At 40.5% G+C, this 16,399-nt stretch overlaps 1 protein-coding gene across 1 annotated transcript; it reads right to left on the minus strand.

The window, feature by feature from the left end:
- Positions 1 to 272: 272 nt before the first annotated feature.
- Positions 273 to 4,298, minus strand: LOC145799897 (uncharacterized). Its single transcript, XM_082889542.1, has 2 exons — positions 1,563 to 4,298; positions 273 to 1,349 (listed from the first exon to the last, which is right to left on the minus strand). The coding sequence occupies exons 1-2, from the start codon at positions 4,296 to 4,298 to the stop codon at positions 273 to 275; spliced, it is 3,813 nt and encodes a 1,270-aa protein (XP_082745668.1).
- Positions 4,299 to 16,399: the final 12,101 nt, after the last annotated feature.

A 16,399-nucleotide genomic window follows, 5' to 3' on the forward strand; every position in this document is an offset into this window, starting at 1 on the left:
TTCGGGTTAGTCATATGTGTCCACTTAGCCCAACAAATGCCCCTATTTTTGGGATCTCCCTTCCACCAAAAATTTCGAATGAAGCTATTAAGCTTAGAGCAAAACGCTTCAGGGAGCTCAAAACATGCCATCGCGTAAGAGGGGATAGCCTGAACAACTACCTTTATGAGAGTCTCTCTGCCCGCTTGAGATAATAAGTTGGATTTCCACCCTTGTAATTTCAGCAAAGCTTTTTCCAGAAGAAAACAATAGGCTTCTGTCTTAGATTTTCCCTATGAGGCTGGGAGGCCCAGGTATTTGGCTTTAGGATTAGCTTCAGAGACACCCAATAGAAGACACATGGCCTGGCGAGCACTAACTGAGGTGTTGGCCGAGAAAAGAGCTTCAGACTTATCAAAATTGAGAATTTGACCAGATGCCTCACTATAGACCCGTAAAATATTTAGAATATGAAGACCCTCGGAATGTTCAGCCTTGAAGAAAAGAATGGCATCATCTGCAAAAAGGAGATGTGATAGCTTGGGACAAGTCCTGCGCATCCGGATTCCAGAGATCGCATTGGAAAGAAGACTTTGATGAATTAAATTAGAAAACACATCAGCGACCAAGAGGAACAAATATGGTGAGAGTGGGTCATCTTGACGAAGCCCACATGATGGAGTAAATGAGGTGCGACTCTTGCCATTTACGAACACTGAAAACTCCACTGTTGTCACACACTCCATTACCAAGCGTACCCATTTGTGATGAAAGCCCAAACGAAGAAGAGTAGCTTGTAAGAAATCCCATTGAATGCGGTCATAAGCTTTATTAAAGTCTAGTTTCAGAGCCATAGAACCCATTCGCCCCTGCTTCTTATGTTTTAAAAAATGAAAGGCCTCATGCGCAATTAGAATGCTATCTTGGATGAGGCAGCCAGGCACAAATGCTGCTTGCTGAGGAGAGATGATTTTCTTGATACAGACCTTTAATCTGTTAGCCAGCACCTTTGTTATGATTTTCATGAAAAAGTTACACAAGCTGATAGGCCGAAACTGACTTAGTTTTTCCGGGGCTTGCACTTTAGGGATAAGGATAAGGTTAGTGTGGCTTACACCTTCGCGCAGACTACCAGTATGAAAAAAGCTACGAACCGCCTTACACACTTCTGACCCGACCACATGCCAATGCTTTTGATAAAACAGACCAGGAAAGCCATCAGGCCCTGGGGCTTTTAAAGGACCCAATTGAAAGACAGCAAGCTTTACTCCATCATCATCGACTGGCCTAAGAAGAGCCTCGTTCATCGAATGAGTCACAGACATATTCACCGCTGCCAAAGCGTCCTCAAAAGGTCTAGGTCCCTTAGCCTGAAAAAGGTGAGAAAAGTATGAGGAGAGATGATCATTAATGGCACTATTAGTCTCTAACCAGACGTCGTTATCTATTTTGAGCTTTACCAACTGATTTCTCTACCTACGCTGGACGACCGAAGCATGAAAGAAAGCTGAGTTACGGTCCCCATAACTAAGCCAATTGATCCGAAACCTTTGGTGTTGGAACATTTCTTCCCTCAGTAAAACCGTCTCAATTTCATCTTGCACAAGTCGAATTTGGGTGCCGTTATAATCTGAAAAGGGGAGAAGCTGTAGTTGGTGAAGTCTTGTTTTCAAAGCGGCCAATCTCGCTCTATTGTTCCCAAAGGCTTGGTTACTCCACTCAGAAAGGCCTCTTTTACAGGCTTGGAGCTTGAAACAAACTTTGGAAATTGGAGAACCCGATTGGAATTTAATCCAGTTTGCCTTAATAATTTCTTCACACTCAGGATGGGTTGTCCACATAGACTCAAACTTGAACTGGTGAGGCACTTTCCTTGGGGGAATTTGGCAATGAAGAAGAAGGGGACAATGGTCCGAGCCCAGAAAAATCTCATGATGAACTTGAGCATAGAGGAATAATAGTCTCCAATTAACAGTCACCAAAGCCTTATCTAGCCGCTCCCTCACATTACAGATGCCTTTTTGGTTATTAGTCCAGGTATAAGGGGTGCCTTTGTATTCAAGATCCATAAGTTGACACTCCGACAAGAGCCTCTGATAATGTTCTATCCTCATACTATTACAAGCAACTCTTCCTTGTTTCTCCCAAGAAATCCCCACTTCATTAAAATCACCAATACAAAGCCAAGGATCGTTATTGTCCTGAGCAATTGCCTGCAATACTTGCCAAAAAACCCTTCTATCCATCCATCTAGAGGGCGCGTAAACAAAAGTAGCTAACCACGAGGAGTTGATGAGATTATCAGAGACATGACAGTTAAATAAATTTGCAGACTTAAAACTAACCTGTAGATGGACCTCATCCAACCACCATAGAGCTAAACCTCCTGAAAGTCCCACTGGGTCCACATAGCTTTTATTAGGATACCGGAGCCTTCGTCTGATAGCTTCTAGCTTCATTTGATTATTTTTCGTCTCCATGAGGAAAATTATTTGAGGGTGATGGGTTGGACACAACCCTTGGAGGATCTGGGATGTCAGAGGCCGCCCCACCCCCTGACAATTCCAGCTCAGGATTAGAATACATGGACCTTGTGGCTGTTTAGGGCCAGCCACCACCGCCTCAACACATGGGATCACAAGCTGAGTAGAACTAAGAGGAGATGAATCTAAGAGGTCAGTTCCAGAGGTACACTGACTTATCGGTACTGCAATGAGAGCTGCACTATGTGAGTCAGTTTCAGCTTCTTGAATCGCAATTTTAACCAGAGTATTTCTTCGAGAAACCCGGATGCCACGACGCCGAGATGGGGCTTTAGTTGGCTGTCTGGCGATCAGTGGCCCAGGAGAGTAAAGACCAATATCCACCAGAGAAGGTGAGGGTGGTTCAGAGATGTGAGGGACCAGTGAGGAGGGTGCATCATAACGCAACAGCTTGGGGGGTCGAGATGAGGGTTGGAGTTCTTCAGGGTCTTTCCTTTTGAGGGATAGGGATTTAAGAGCTGTTGAAAGGCATGAATCCAGAGCATAAGAAGGAGCCAATGATTGTGGAAGAGGGCCAGGGGTTTGGAGAGAGAGGCCCAATTCGCCAGAGATGGGAGTAAGGGTCGAGGTACGTGGGCAGTCTGGTGGTTCTGTCACATAATAAGCAGGCCCAGTGGAAGGAGTGGTAGACCTCAATACTGAAGTGGATCGCTCCTGGGCAGGCCCAACTGTGGTTGTTAGGTCTAGAGAAGAGGAATCATCAGTGTGGTGGGGAGGCTGAGAGGACAAGAAAATTTTGTCTCCTTCAATACTAGTAAGACTTGGACTTGGAGGCATATCAATAACGGTCAGTCCAGGTGGCTCAGGAGAGAGAGTGCCACCTGTCTCTGAGTAGGCAATGCCATCTGTCTCTGGAAAGGCAGAGGATCGTGCGCACAATTCTATACCAGAGAAAGAGGTATACGAATGAGGTACTGTGTCCTTTTGGCCGGGTTGATGACGCGCCGCCGTGGAGTCGAAGGAGGGTGATGCAGAATGCTTACTCCGGTGACTAGAGGGAGGGCTTGCCCTAACAAGCATTTTCTCCTCCTTCCTTAAAAGTTGATCAACCTGCAGGCCCCAGCTCTTAACAGCCCCAGTGCGAAGCTCTGGATCATAGCCAGATGCTTGGCCTTGCTCCTTAGATACAAATTTACAAATCTTGTTGTCATGGCCAATCCTCCCACAGTCGTAGCAGAAGTCAGAAAGCCTTTCATACTTGAAAAAAACCCAAATCGCCGAGCCGCCCTGTGGGTGTTTGAGCCAAATACCCTTAGGTAGGGGTTCTTGAAGGTTAATAGCCACACGAAAGCGGAGAAAGCTTCGATTGAGGAGTAAACCCTCAGATTGTGCTTCCACGTGGACCAGATGGCCAACTCGCCGACCCAAAATCTCACCGGTTTGCCTCGTCATATTATGGAACGGCAATCCATGAGCTTGTACCCAGAAAGAACACCAATTGAAATCAACTTCAACTGCAGTTTTTCTGGCCGATAGAGTGCGAAGAACCAAGAGAGAGCCCATAATAGACCAAGGGCTCTCGAAAAGGATCCGGTTGCGGTCCTCGGCCTCCGTAAAGTGGAAAAGGAAAATATTATCAGACCAAGGGGAGATAGTCAGGGTACCTCGCAATTTCCATGCACTGTTGATAATGGAGGAGACTGCATTCCTGTTGAGGATTTTGGGTGCTAGGAATTTCCCAATAAGACAAAACTTGGAGACAGTCTCAGCCTCGCAACCACCGTCTTCGAGAATCAGCTCGTCGCCAACCACAGGGTCGTTACTGATCGAGGCCATACTGGAGGAACGGAGTGGGTAAAGGGATGGAGAGGGGAAAAGAGTGTTGTAAGCGAAGATGATGGGACAAAGAAGGAGCCGAATCGAAAAGAGAATGTGGACTAGAGGTAGAAATGAGAGAGCAAAGAGAGAGAGGTAGAAAGGTGAAGGAGGGCTACTGAAGGAGAAACCCAGAAACTGCCCTAAGGCGGGGAGGCCCTCATAGAAGAGAGAGAGGCTCTCAGTTTAGAGAGAGAGTTAGTGACATTGAAATCAAAGTTCATCTCAGCGATTCAGATCGGTGAGCTCCATTGTCTCTGTCTCTAGCTGTCCCTCTCTTTCAAGCTGAACTGATGATGCAATGTCGATTTGGTTGTTGAAGTCAATCCTATGAAATTCTATGAATGGTTTTGATATTTGAATGTTGATGTCCTGTTGTTTGTCACTGAACATGTTGATTGTTTGTTGGTTCATACTATGTTTTTGAAAATATTTCATTTTATGCTGGGCTGGATTTCATTTTGTTCTTGTGAAATATTTATTCTCTAGTTGGGGCTGGATTTTTTTTTTTTTAATATTGAGGTATGCAGTGGAATTAGTGTTTTTAGATATATTAATATGAAATATTAGCAATTGCAAACAAAATTTCTCAAGCAATGAATTAAAATGCAAGGATGATGGAGTTCATGAATATATAATATGAAACATGGGCCATAATACTCCTACAAATGTGTTTAAGAGAAATTGTTCTAACAATTAGAGGCACCTTTCTAATACTATAATTTATACAGGCCTACCCTTATCCAAAAATAGATTCACCTATAGCTTGGTCAGTAGCTGCCTGGTCTCATTCAAGAGTCTAATCTATTTGTGCTGCTGTATCAATCAATACATGAATCGTGAAATGAATTATGAACTGAATCGCGAATTATAAGATTCTAATACCAGATTCCTCCACTATACTTTCCAGAAATTAATTGGCTCAATAAAATTGGAGCCATCAGCAGACCTAGTGGAATGTCATTGAAGAAATTTGATGTGTCTCTGCCCATTCTGTTTCAGCTGGTATGCATATGCTACTAAGATTTATTTACTTATGTGTGAAATAATTGATTTTTTTTTTTTTTTTGAATGGATTATAACATATGGTTCTTTTTGATGGATTAGCATTCAATAATATCTAAGTTGTTGGCATCAACTCTGTTCTACAATTGTTGCTTTTTTTTTTCTTTAATTCTGCTTTCTTTTACTTTATAATGATCTTTTGCCTTTTAGGACAGCTTTCTCAGCCAATTGTACAAAATAGGAGAGTGAATTAGCATACTAAATGCAGAAATTGTGTCATTTTTGGTTTAATTGGTTTAAGTTGATCAAAACAGGTGTAATCATAGATATATGTCATTTGCATAAGCTGTAATTTTCTGTATGAAGTTTTCATAGAATGTTGTAACTTCATACTGAACTAGAAATCAACTGCCTATTTGACTGTGTTGTATGTAGTTGTACACCACAAGTATGATTTTAACTGTGGTCTTTAACTTCCCTCACCACCATCATCTGAGATGGTTTGGTTTTGTGGTTTATAGTGTGTTAATCTTTATTATATGATACACTTATGTATAATATGTTTTTATTTAGTTATGACCGATATGTAGTTCTTGTACTTTTTGCTAGCAGATGTTCACCTCATGCTTTGGCATCCTATTATAATGTAAAACTTACTGACCAAATTTCTCTTGGGCATAATCCGGTTACCTTTTGTACTATGTCATATCCTACACCCAGAGTGGAGATGCCTCCATCCAGTTTGCTGGATTTGCCATGGTTTGCCTTTTTGTTGGCCTCATTGTTGTGGGTAAGTTTTGATTTTTCCCCAGTTTATGGTTGGTTTTCTAATTTTTTCACATTTTTCTTTCTGCAATTTCAAACTGAAATTTTGGTTGTCTTGTTAGGAAGAATTTACCTTGGGATTCACAGTTTGATTGATATCATAGGCGGTCTTGCTTTTGGATTGGCAATTCTTGCATTTTGGATTAGTGTTCATGAATACATTGCGATTTCATAGTTTCTGGGCAAAATGGTATGTATATTTCTGCTTACTACTTCAAAATATCAGGTTTTGTGTTAGATGTGAAAATATTATTAGTCATTGTTCAACAGCTGAAATATATTGAAGGGCAGTAAATTGATCTTGTGAAAACCAAGGAGCTAGGCTTCTGAAAATTATTCACCCAAAAAAAATGCTTCTGAAAATCTTGATTTAGGTAATAAGCAGTCAAATGGCTGCAAAAGATGCTTTAGCGGTCTACTTGGAACCTAAAAAACAAGCCATATTACAAGTGTGTATAATCGGCCGAAAGCCTTTCGCTGTAGTTCGAGTGGAGGTATAATTATTCTCTCACGTCAATTAAAAGTCTTTTATTTTATTTTCTAAATTGCTCATACACTTTGCCATTTTGAGATTGAAAATCCATAAAAATTTCATGAAGTTTGAAAAAGCAAGTTTTGTAGTGTATCTTGTTAGTATTAATTGACTGACTTTAGTGCAAATTCTAGTACAAATTCTGGATATATGTAGTATTATGATATGAATTAGAGAGCATCTTGTACTTCCAATGTTACATTTTTAGGCATGATCTTCTAGCCTTTTGGGATATGAAGGGGATTTCACAGTGCAATTATATGTCTCCGAAATTATTACTTGAGAATGCAGAGGAATTTCAGTTATATGATATGGGAATTTTAGTGGGTGGGTTATGATTATGATGATTTGAGAATTTGTGGTTGGATGTGCAAACAGTTGGTGAGTACAGGGGCATGGTTGTCAGAGATATGCCAAGAGAGGTATGAAGTAAGAGAGAAGAAGAGTTCTAAGAAGTTTATTCTTTTTTCTTCACTTTTTTATTCAATAATAATAATTGGATAATTGGATAGATTTTCCTTGTTTGATCAAAACTCATTCTTTTATGTTTTTTTTATTGGCTTTGTATTTATTATTATTATTATGTTTTATGATTGGCAGAGACCGAGAGGATTGAAAGCCATGGGAAGCAGCATGGAGAGCGATTCAGAATGACAATGAAGGATAGATGGGGGCTTTCCTTTGGATTCTTATTTCTCTTCTTTCTTCTTTTTTCTTCTGATCTAGCTGGGGGGTTGGGTGTTTTGGTTCACTTTCTTTTTATTTTTTGTGTTAAATGGGGGAAGGAGTGGTGAGAGAGAGAGAGAGAAGAGGGTAATATCATTTTGTGGCTTTGTATACAAAGTGGTAAATTTTTGATTGAGAATTGTGAATTCAATTTTTGGATATGCCATTTTGTGGATAATGGTGATTGAATATTAAATTGAATGGAAAAGTGAATTAATGCTGTATTTGCTATTTGAATGGGAGTTATTATTTCATATTAGTGTTATTCAGGCCTCGTTTGGCAAGAGGCTATTTTAGCCAATTAGTCAAAAAGTTACTAAATTAGCCAAAAAGCCAACAACCCATACTAAAAAGTCAAAGATTCTCTTTTCTCTCTACTTTTTGCACATATTTTCGTAATTATCCAAAAAGTCATCTCAAACATACAAGTTTTTTTTACCTACCTTTTTAGCCAAATAGCCAAAAAGTTACTAAATTAGTCTGTTCCCAAACGAGGCCTCAGTTTTGTTACAGGTATGTTTTTAGTTTAATCACATAAAATTAGCACAATTTAAAATTAAAAAAAGAGAGGATATAACGGCGTTTCTAAAAACGCCACTATCATACTAACGGTTGGAATTTTCAAAATAAAAAAAAAAAAAAAGATATGACAACGTTTTAAAAACATCGCTAAAATCATAGTGACGTCATAGTACTATTAGGGTAGGACATTTGGCGGCATTTTAACACCGTTTATACTAATATAACGACGTTTTTCAAATGACATAATGCTATAGCGATGGCTGCGTTGTCGTCGTTTGATACTAAATGTCACAAAAAGAATTAGCGACATTTTTTTCCTTAAAAAATGCCGCGAAATGTGGATTTTCCTGCAGTAAGTTACGGTAGAAATTGGAAAAGTAAGCACAAGTATGATCACTTAATAAATAAAGAGGCAAATTGTTGATCTTCTAGTCCTAGTCAACAATTGATACAATTCAAAAATAGTTGATTTGACACTGTTCATCTTCAATTCTCAGGATTCTTCACTTCAAGGAAGAGATTTTTTTTCTCGTAGCACTTTCATTTTTACTTTCTATGTTTTATTTTTTTATCGGAAAAGAATATATTTCTCTTTGCACTTTGGTTTTTAGTTGTATTTTGATCTTAGATTTAAGTAAAGATTTGTAAAGGGAAAGGGAAAAGGGCTGGAAAAAGATACCACCAACTCAAATCCAAAATGTAAAGGACCAATCTTCTAAACCTTTTATTTAGAATTAAAAGAATAATTTTAGAATACTATGTTATTATACCTCAAGTAGAATAACCAATCAATTACATCAAGTGAACAAATATAAAATTAATTAGGTCTTTTTTATTAATTGGGTAAAAGCTAACACCTGGAATATGTATTAACTTGATTTAGGGTTGGGGTTGGTTGGGCAACACATATAGAAGAACTCTTTGGTCAATCCTATAATATATAATGGGATGGGTCTGAATCTAGTGAGACAGAAAATTAAATTTTTGACCTAAACCTGTAAGATTGAAAGGGCTATCAGAGTGTTTTTACTTTTTATGTATCAAATATTTATTATGTAATTAAAATTTCAATCTTTATAGCTGAGAGACAGGATACTCAAAGCCAGAAGGTTCAAGACAATAACCAAAGAAATGTAGAAGAGGAGGACCTAAAGTTACTTTTATTTGATTTGGCCACCATTTCAATTGCCACTAATAACTTCTCCTTCACAAATAAGATTGGAGAAGGTGGTTTTGATTCTGTTTACATGGTAATTTTTCATAAATTATACGAAGTTAACAAGCAAATGCTCATTGTGTTTGAATTTAGGCATGGTAAATTGCCTGCATTTCTTGACTTGTTGACTAATATCAAAGTTAATGATAAACCACAGGGTCAGCTCCCAACCGGATGAGAAATAGCAATTGTGAGAATATAATTGTATATATATTAGGCATGTTTGTGTGTATATTAGGCATGATTGTGTATATATTAGGCATGGTCTATATTTTCTTTTTGGTTTAGGCTTTAGGGTTATATAAACTAAGGTCTTGATGTAATTGAAATACAAGTTGAATACACAATATTCTTCAGAAACTTACATGGTATCAAAGCAGGTTGAGAAACCCTACCATTGTCGTTCTCTCTCCTTCTCTCAGACCTGGTTGTTGATCGAAGCTCTTTGCTTCATCAATCGTCAGTCATGAATTTTCTCCTTGGCTCAGTCTGGTTCGCGATCTCTCTCTTTCTCTCAGACCTGGTTGTTGGATGAAGCTCATTGCTTCATCAATCGTCTGGTTAGGTCTGATTCATCTTATTCATAGCAACTATTCGACTCATCTAGCCGACTCAACTGGTCGACTCATCTATTTGACACGTCGCCTTCTCTCCCTTATTCTGGTTCACGAAGGTCTCTCTCTCTTGCAGTTGTGTCAGCTTCAGGTTCTCTCACTCCTCTATTTTGGTTCTCTTGGCTCCGTATGTTAACTGAATTATTGACATATCTCAGTTTGGCTCTTCAATTTTTTGTTTATTATACTTTGACCCATCAATTCTATAACTTTGCTTTATTATAATGGACACTAAAATTCAAGCCATTAAATGCAAACTCACTGGTGACAATTATGCCTATTGAGCCAATGTTATGAAGAATTTTCTTCTTGGTAAAAAAAAAATGAGTTATGTTTCTAGTTCTATTCCTTGGCCATTAGACTCAAAGGCGGAATGATATTTTACTTCCTGTGATACTTGGGATTGTGATAATGTCCAAGTTCTAACCTGGTTTCATAATTCTGCAGATGATCGCATTGGAATGATGTTTTCTAAATACAGTACTGCCAAGGAGGTATGGGATTATTTACTGGGTGTTTTGAGTGCTCGTCAGCGAGATCAGATTATTCAAGATTTTTATATTGAGATGGTAGGTCTCTAGGATCAATTGGCTCTCATGGAACCACCTAGCCTCAAGGAACTAGACACTTATGTTGAGTTTCGAGAGCAGGGTCGTTTACTGTAGTTTTTAATGGCACTTTCCCTTCAGTATGAGACTATCCACGGTGGCAACCTTCATTGGTCTCCTCTGCCATTTTGGATGCTATTGTTCGTGAGCGCCTCTCTGAGGAAACCCGTCTTAAGATGGCCAGTCAGATTCTACCTCCCTGTTTTCTTGGCTCCTGCTAAGCCTCCTTTGTTATCAACCCCTTCTCCTCATTAGCTTTAGGCCACTGCAAAGCCCAAAAAAAGGCTATTAGGTCTAGATGAGTGTGCTTTCTGCCACTAGAGGGGTCATTAGAAATACAACTGTCCCAAGAAGGGACGTCAGCCTGCTTCGTTCCAGCCACTTTAGACACAGTTCTGTAATCCTACTCCGAGTACTTTCCGGCCTCTTGCTGCTTATACTACATCTACTCCGACTTCAGATCCCGACTTGACTTCCTTGAGTGCTCAGCTTGCTCAATTTCAGCATATCCTGCAGAAATGGCAATGGGCCGGGGCAAGGCCGGGAATCACACTCCCTGTTCCCAATCCCCGATTGTGAAAATCTCCCCGTCCCGGCCCCGATCCCCGACAGAAAACCTATCACCGTCCCCGTCCCAGTACGGGGATCGGGTTTCCGCGACCCCAAAAATTTCTCGGCCCAAATCTGTTTCAACAACACCATCAACAACATCATTAACAACAATATCATCATCATCATCATCCCCAATTGTTTCATTTTCAACATCAACATCAACATCAACAAAATCATCAACAGATCCACTAAAAAAAAAAGATAGATAGAGACACACACACATACATGTATACATACATACACAAACAGATATAAGATATGTGTATCTGTGTCACAAAAAGAGAGAGAGTGGATAATCGGCGGTGATAGAAGACGGAGGAGATCGGAGGAGACGATGCTGGACAGAGGTGATGGTGACTGCGACGAACGATGGAAGAGATCAGCGGCAATGGACGACGGAGAAGGACGATGATGACTGGGACGAATGAGAGTGGACGATCGATGACGACAACGGAAGCGATGGGTGACTGTGACTACGACGACGAAGGAGGACGATCGGCATCGCTAACAGTGTCGATGACGCTGAGGAGGAGGAGAGGTACGATAGAGAGAGAGAGAGTAGAGGGAAGAGAGAAAGAAAGAGACAGAGAGGAAGAGAGAAGTGAGATGATGATGAGGGTTTATTTTATATATATATAGGGGTAAAATAGTAATTTCACTTCAGGGATAAACGGGGACAGGCCGGGTACAGGGCTGGACACTTATCCTCGTCCCCGGCCTGAAACCAATCAAGGATTGATTTTTGAATACCGTCTAGGAATGGCAACGAGGCGGGGCGGGTCGGGGATCACCCTCCCGTCCTCGATCCCCGAAGGCACAAAAGTCCCCGATCCCCGGCGGGAACCCATCACCCTCCCTACCCCCGCCCCCAAAAAATCCCCGTACAAAAACAGCATCCACAACAAACAACAACAACCCCAACAGATCAACAACCACAACATTACAACAAAAAAAAATTGAACAGATCTGATACACACTCACACACACACACATACATGTATACATATACGATAGATGAACCAAAAAAAAATGATACTGATACACACTCACACACATACATACATGTATACATATACACAGATCTGTGTAGATCGCGCACGGATCCATGTCGATCGACTCAAATTTACACCGAAACATGGCTGAAACCGTAGTGCTACGGCGAAAGAGAAGCGAGAGAGGAGGTGCTACGGCAGTGCTACGATGGTGGATGGAATAGGAAGTGTTGCGACGGAGGACGGTGGAGCAGCTGTTCTTGAGGATGGAAGAGGAAGTGGTGCAGTGGTACTGCGACGGAGGACGGCGGAGTGGCGGTTCTTGAGGATGGTGACCTTGGCGAAGGTGGAGACGCACTGGATCTGGTCTGGATTGACATGGGTTTGAGAGAGTTAACAAAGACAGAAAAACGAGAGAGTGAGAGAGAGATGAGAGTCAGTTGAGAGAATTGAGAGAGTGAGTTGAGATGAGAGTCAGAGAGAGATGTATATGAGAGAGAGAGAGAGTTATATAAATATAATACAACTAAACAGATATATAAATATAATACAACTAAACATATAAGTAGTATATACGCGGGGATCCTTCGGGGAAATGTCGGGCCGAGGTTGGGGCTGGGCTAGGGCCAAGAAATTTATCCCTGTCCCTGGTTCAAAAATCATCGGGGATGCATTTTTCAATACCAGCCCCGACCCTATATGGAATAATTTTCGAAAAAAAACCTATTTATCGGGATGGGGCGGTTCGGGTCCCCGTCGGGCCGGGTTCATATTGTCATCCCTAATACCATCCCCGCCCTGTTGGGGATATCTTTCAAGAAAAAACTGCTCAAATCAGGGTCGGGGGGTTAGGTCCCCGTCGGGCCGAGTTCAATTTGCCATCCCTAATATCTTGTCCACCTCTCAGCTATCCCCATCTGCATCTGCTCTTACCTCTCTTCATTCAAGTTTGATTAGGTCTTCTTCAAGTATTCTTGCTTCCGTTTGGCTTTTTGATTCTGGTGTCTCTCATCATATGACTCTTCACCTTTCCTTACTTCAAAATTGTATTCCCCCACCCGCTCCTATTACTATTAATACTGCTAATGGGTCTGGTATGTAGGTTTTGTCTATTGGGTCTATCTTGCCCTCTACTATGTTTGTTGTTACTATTCTCTCTGTTCTTTATGTCCCTCAGCTATTTGTAAGTTTATTATCTATCAATCAACTTGATGCTTCTGGCTTTGATGTTATCTTTTCTTCTTCTGTCTGTTGTGTGTAGGATCGGGTGTCCAAGAAGAAAATTGGGATCGATCGTAGAGTTGGAGACGTCTATATGGTAGAAAGTTTGCATCTCCCTTCATCCACCTTTCCAGTTGCACTTTCTTCGGTTCAGTTATATTCTCAGTCAAGTTAGTTTTATTTATGGCATTCTCGCCTAGGTCATTTGTCTGTTGACCGCTTACGGTCTTTAGCTCAATCTAGGTTGTTGGGTAAAGTTTCTCCTAGTCATGAATGTCGGGGGTGTAAGCTTGCTAAAATGTCAGCTTTACCTTTTAATAAAAGTACGTCTATTTCTATTTCTCCATTTTTTTTTTGTGCATACTGATGTCTGGGGACCTTCTCCTATTCTCACTAAAGGGGGTTCCACCTATTATGTATCTTTTGTTGATGATTGCACCCGTTATACTTAGGCTTATTTTATGACTCATAAATCTGACTTCTACCAAATATACCGTACATTTCAATCTATAATCACTACATAGTTTGAGGCTACCATTAAATTATTACGGTCTGACTTAGGTGGAAAGTATTTTAAAATTGAGTTCTGTGAGTATCTAGCGATTCACTAAACTTCCTGTACTGATACACCCGTCCAAAATGGTCATGCTGAGCGTAAATACTATCATCTTCTCAAGATCTCTCCTTCTTTATACCTTTGTTCCAGCTTCCTTTGGGGGGGGAAGCAGTTCTTACAACTGCTTTTCTTCTCAATCGTATGCCTACCCCCTACTCTCTGGTCATTTTCCTTATGAGGCTCTATTTTCCCAACTTCCCAATTACTCTCTCCTTTGTATTTTTGGGTATGCATGCTTCGTTTTTCTTCCCCGAAAAGATAGGACAAAACTTAGTGCCTGTTCTGTCCTGTTTGTCTTTTTGGGTTACAGTCTTACTCAGAAGGGCTATCGTTGCCACGATCCTGTTTCCCGCCAACTTTATATCTCCCGTCATGTTGCCTTCTTGGAACGTCTGTCTTACTTTCTGCTTTCCCCTCTTACTGCTCTAGTTTCAAAAGCAGATTTGGTTCTCCTTGACCCATTTCCTTCTGAGGTCCCGTCTGATGAGTACATCTCTATTGTTCCTCTTGAACTTATTCCATCTTCTCCTTTGGCTACTTCTCCTCTTTCGGCTTCTTCTCCTCCTCCTCGTCCTCCTCGTCCTCCTCCTTTGTTAGTCTATTCCCGTCGCTCGGTTACTGCCTCTTCTACTTCTAAAGACTCTGATCCTGCTACACACTAATATCCTACTCGAGAGCTTCATCCTTTAAATAGGTTGGGTTGGTCTAATACATGTTTTTCTGCTTTCTATCATACTTTTCTGTCTACTATTCATTCTTTTCAAAACCACAGTCTTATAAGGAGGCCTGTCAGGATCCTCTTTAAATTCAAGTTATAGAGGATGAGTTGTCAGCTTTGCAGAAAACTAGTACTTGGGAGTTAGTTTCTTTGCTTGCTGGTAAGAATCTGGTTGGTTGCAAATGGTTCTACAAAGTCAAGACTTACTCTGATTGTTCTCTTGAGTGCTACAAAGCTCGCCTGGTTGCCAAAGATTTCTCAAGAGTATGGTATTGATTATGAGGAGACCTTTGCCCCTGTTGCCAAGATGACTATTGTTCGTACTTTGATATTTGTTTCTACTATTCGTCATTGGCCTATTTATCATATGGATATTAAGAATGCTTTTCTTAATGGCTATCTCATTGAGGAGGATTACATGCGTCCTTCCCCTGGTTTTCCTCATTCCTCTGGACTTGTTTCTCGTCTTTGGCGTGCTTTGTATGGTTTGAAGCAATCTCCTCGTGTTTAGTATGATCGCTTTTAGACAGCTGTTACTAAGCTTGGGTTTCATCCTTGTGACCAAGACTCTACCTTGTTTCTTCTCCACACCTCTGTTGGTTTTGTTGCCTTATTACTATATTTTGATGATATGATCATTACTGGCTTTGACACTTCTGCTATCTTTGAGGTCAAGCAGTATCTCTTCTGTTCTTTTAAAATGAAGGATCTGGGACCACTGTGGTATTTTCTTAATATTGAGGTATCTTCTTCTCCCAAGGGCTACTTTCTGTCTCAAACCAAGTATGCCAATGAGGTTATTCACCGTACCAGTCTTACTGACACTAAGATTTCTGATACCCCCATTGAGCTTAATGTGAAGCTTAACACTACTGATGGTGTCCCATTGGATGACCCTACTTTGTATCACGAGCTTGTGGGCTACTTAGTCTATCCGACAGTTACTCACCCTAATCTTGCCTATGTTATTCATATGATTAGCCAGTTCATTTCTGCTCCTCGCTCTCCGCATTGGGCTGTTTTGGTTTGGATTTTTTTCTTTCTCCGCGGTACAATCTTCCAAGGCTTGTTGTTGTCTTTTACATCTTTCTTGGATTTGGTGGCTATGCTGATGCTGAGTGGGCTGGTAATGTTATTGATCGTAAGTCCACTTCTGGTTCTCGTCTGTTTCTTGGTGATTCCTTGATTTCTTGGAAAAGTAAGCACCAAACTGTTATTGCTCGTTTTACCGCCGAAGCTGAGTATTGTGCTATGGCTCATGCTACTGCTGAGGTTATCTAGCTTCGTTGTCTCCTCTCTAACTTAGGCGTTCCTCAATCCTCTCCGACCTCTCTCTACTGTGACAACCATAGTGCTATTCAGATTTCCCTTCGGCTCTATAGCTTGCTGACTTCTTCACCAAGACTCACACCACTGCTTCTTTTTGGTTTCTTCTTAACAAACTCTTCGTGTTTTCTGCTAAAATACCTTGAGTTTGAGCGGGGGTGTGAGAATATAATTGTATATATTAGGCATGGTTCTGTATTTCTTTTTTGGTTTAGGCATTATGGTTATATAAATGAAGGTCTTGATGTAATTGAAATATAAGTTGAATATACAATATTCTTCAGAAACTTGCAGAAGAGACTATCCAAAACTTCAGGGCAAGGCCTCGAAGAGTTCAAGAATGAGATCATCTTGATTTCAAAGCTACAACATCATAATCTAGTTAGGCTTTTGGGATGTTGCATTCATGAAGAGGAGATGATGTTGATATATAAGTACATGCCAAACAAAAGTTTAGACTTATTCATCTTCAGTTAGGATCTAACCCTTAAAAATCTTTCACAATTTTTTTCTTGAAGTATAGTGAAAG

Source organism: Camellia sinensis, chromosome 9 (assembly GCF_055761805.1).
Source record: "Camellia sinensis isolate YWXY chromosome 9, ASM5576180v1, whole genome shotgun sequence".
NCBI lineage: Eukaryota > Viridiplantae > Streptophyta > Magnoliopsida > Ericales > Theaceae > Camellia > Camellia sinensis.

Excerpts from the sequence above, each read along its gene's own strand:
- LOC145799897 (XM_082889542.1), bottom strand. The coding sequence starts at position 4,298 with ATGGCCTCGATCAGTAACGACCCTGTGGTTGGCGACGAGCTGATTCTC. Across the intron at positions 1,350-1,562 it reads TGCAAGATGAAATTGAGACG|GCTAAGGGACCTAGACCTTT; the intron begins GTTTTACTGAGG and ends CACCTTTTTCAG.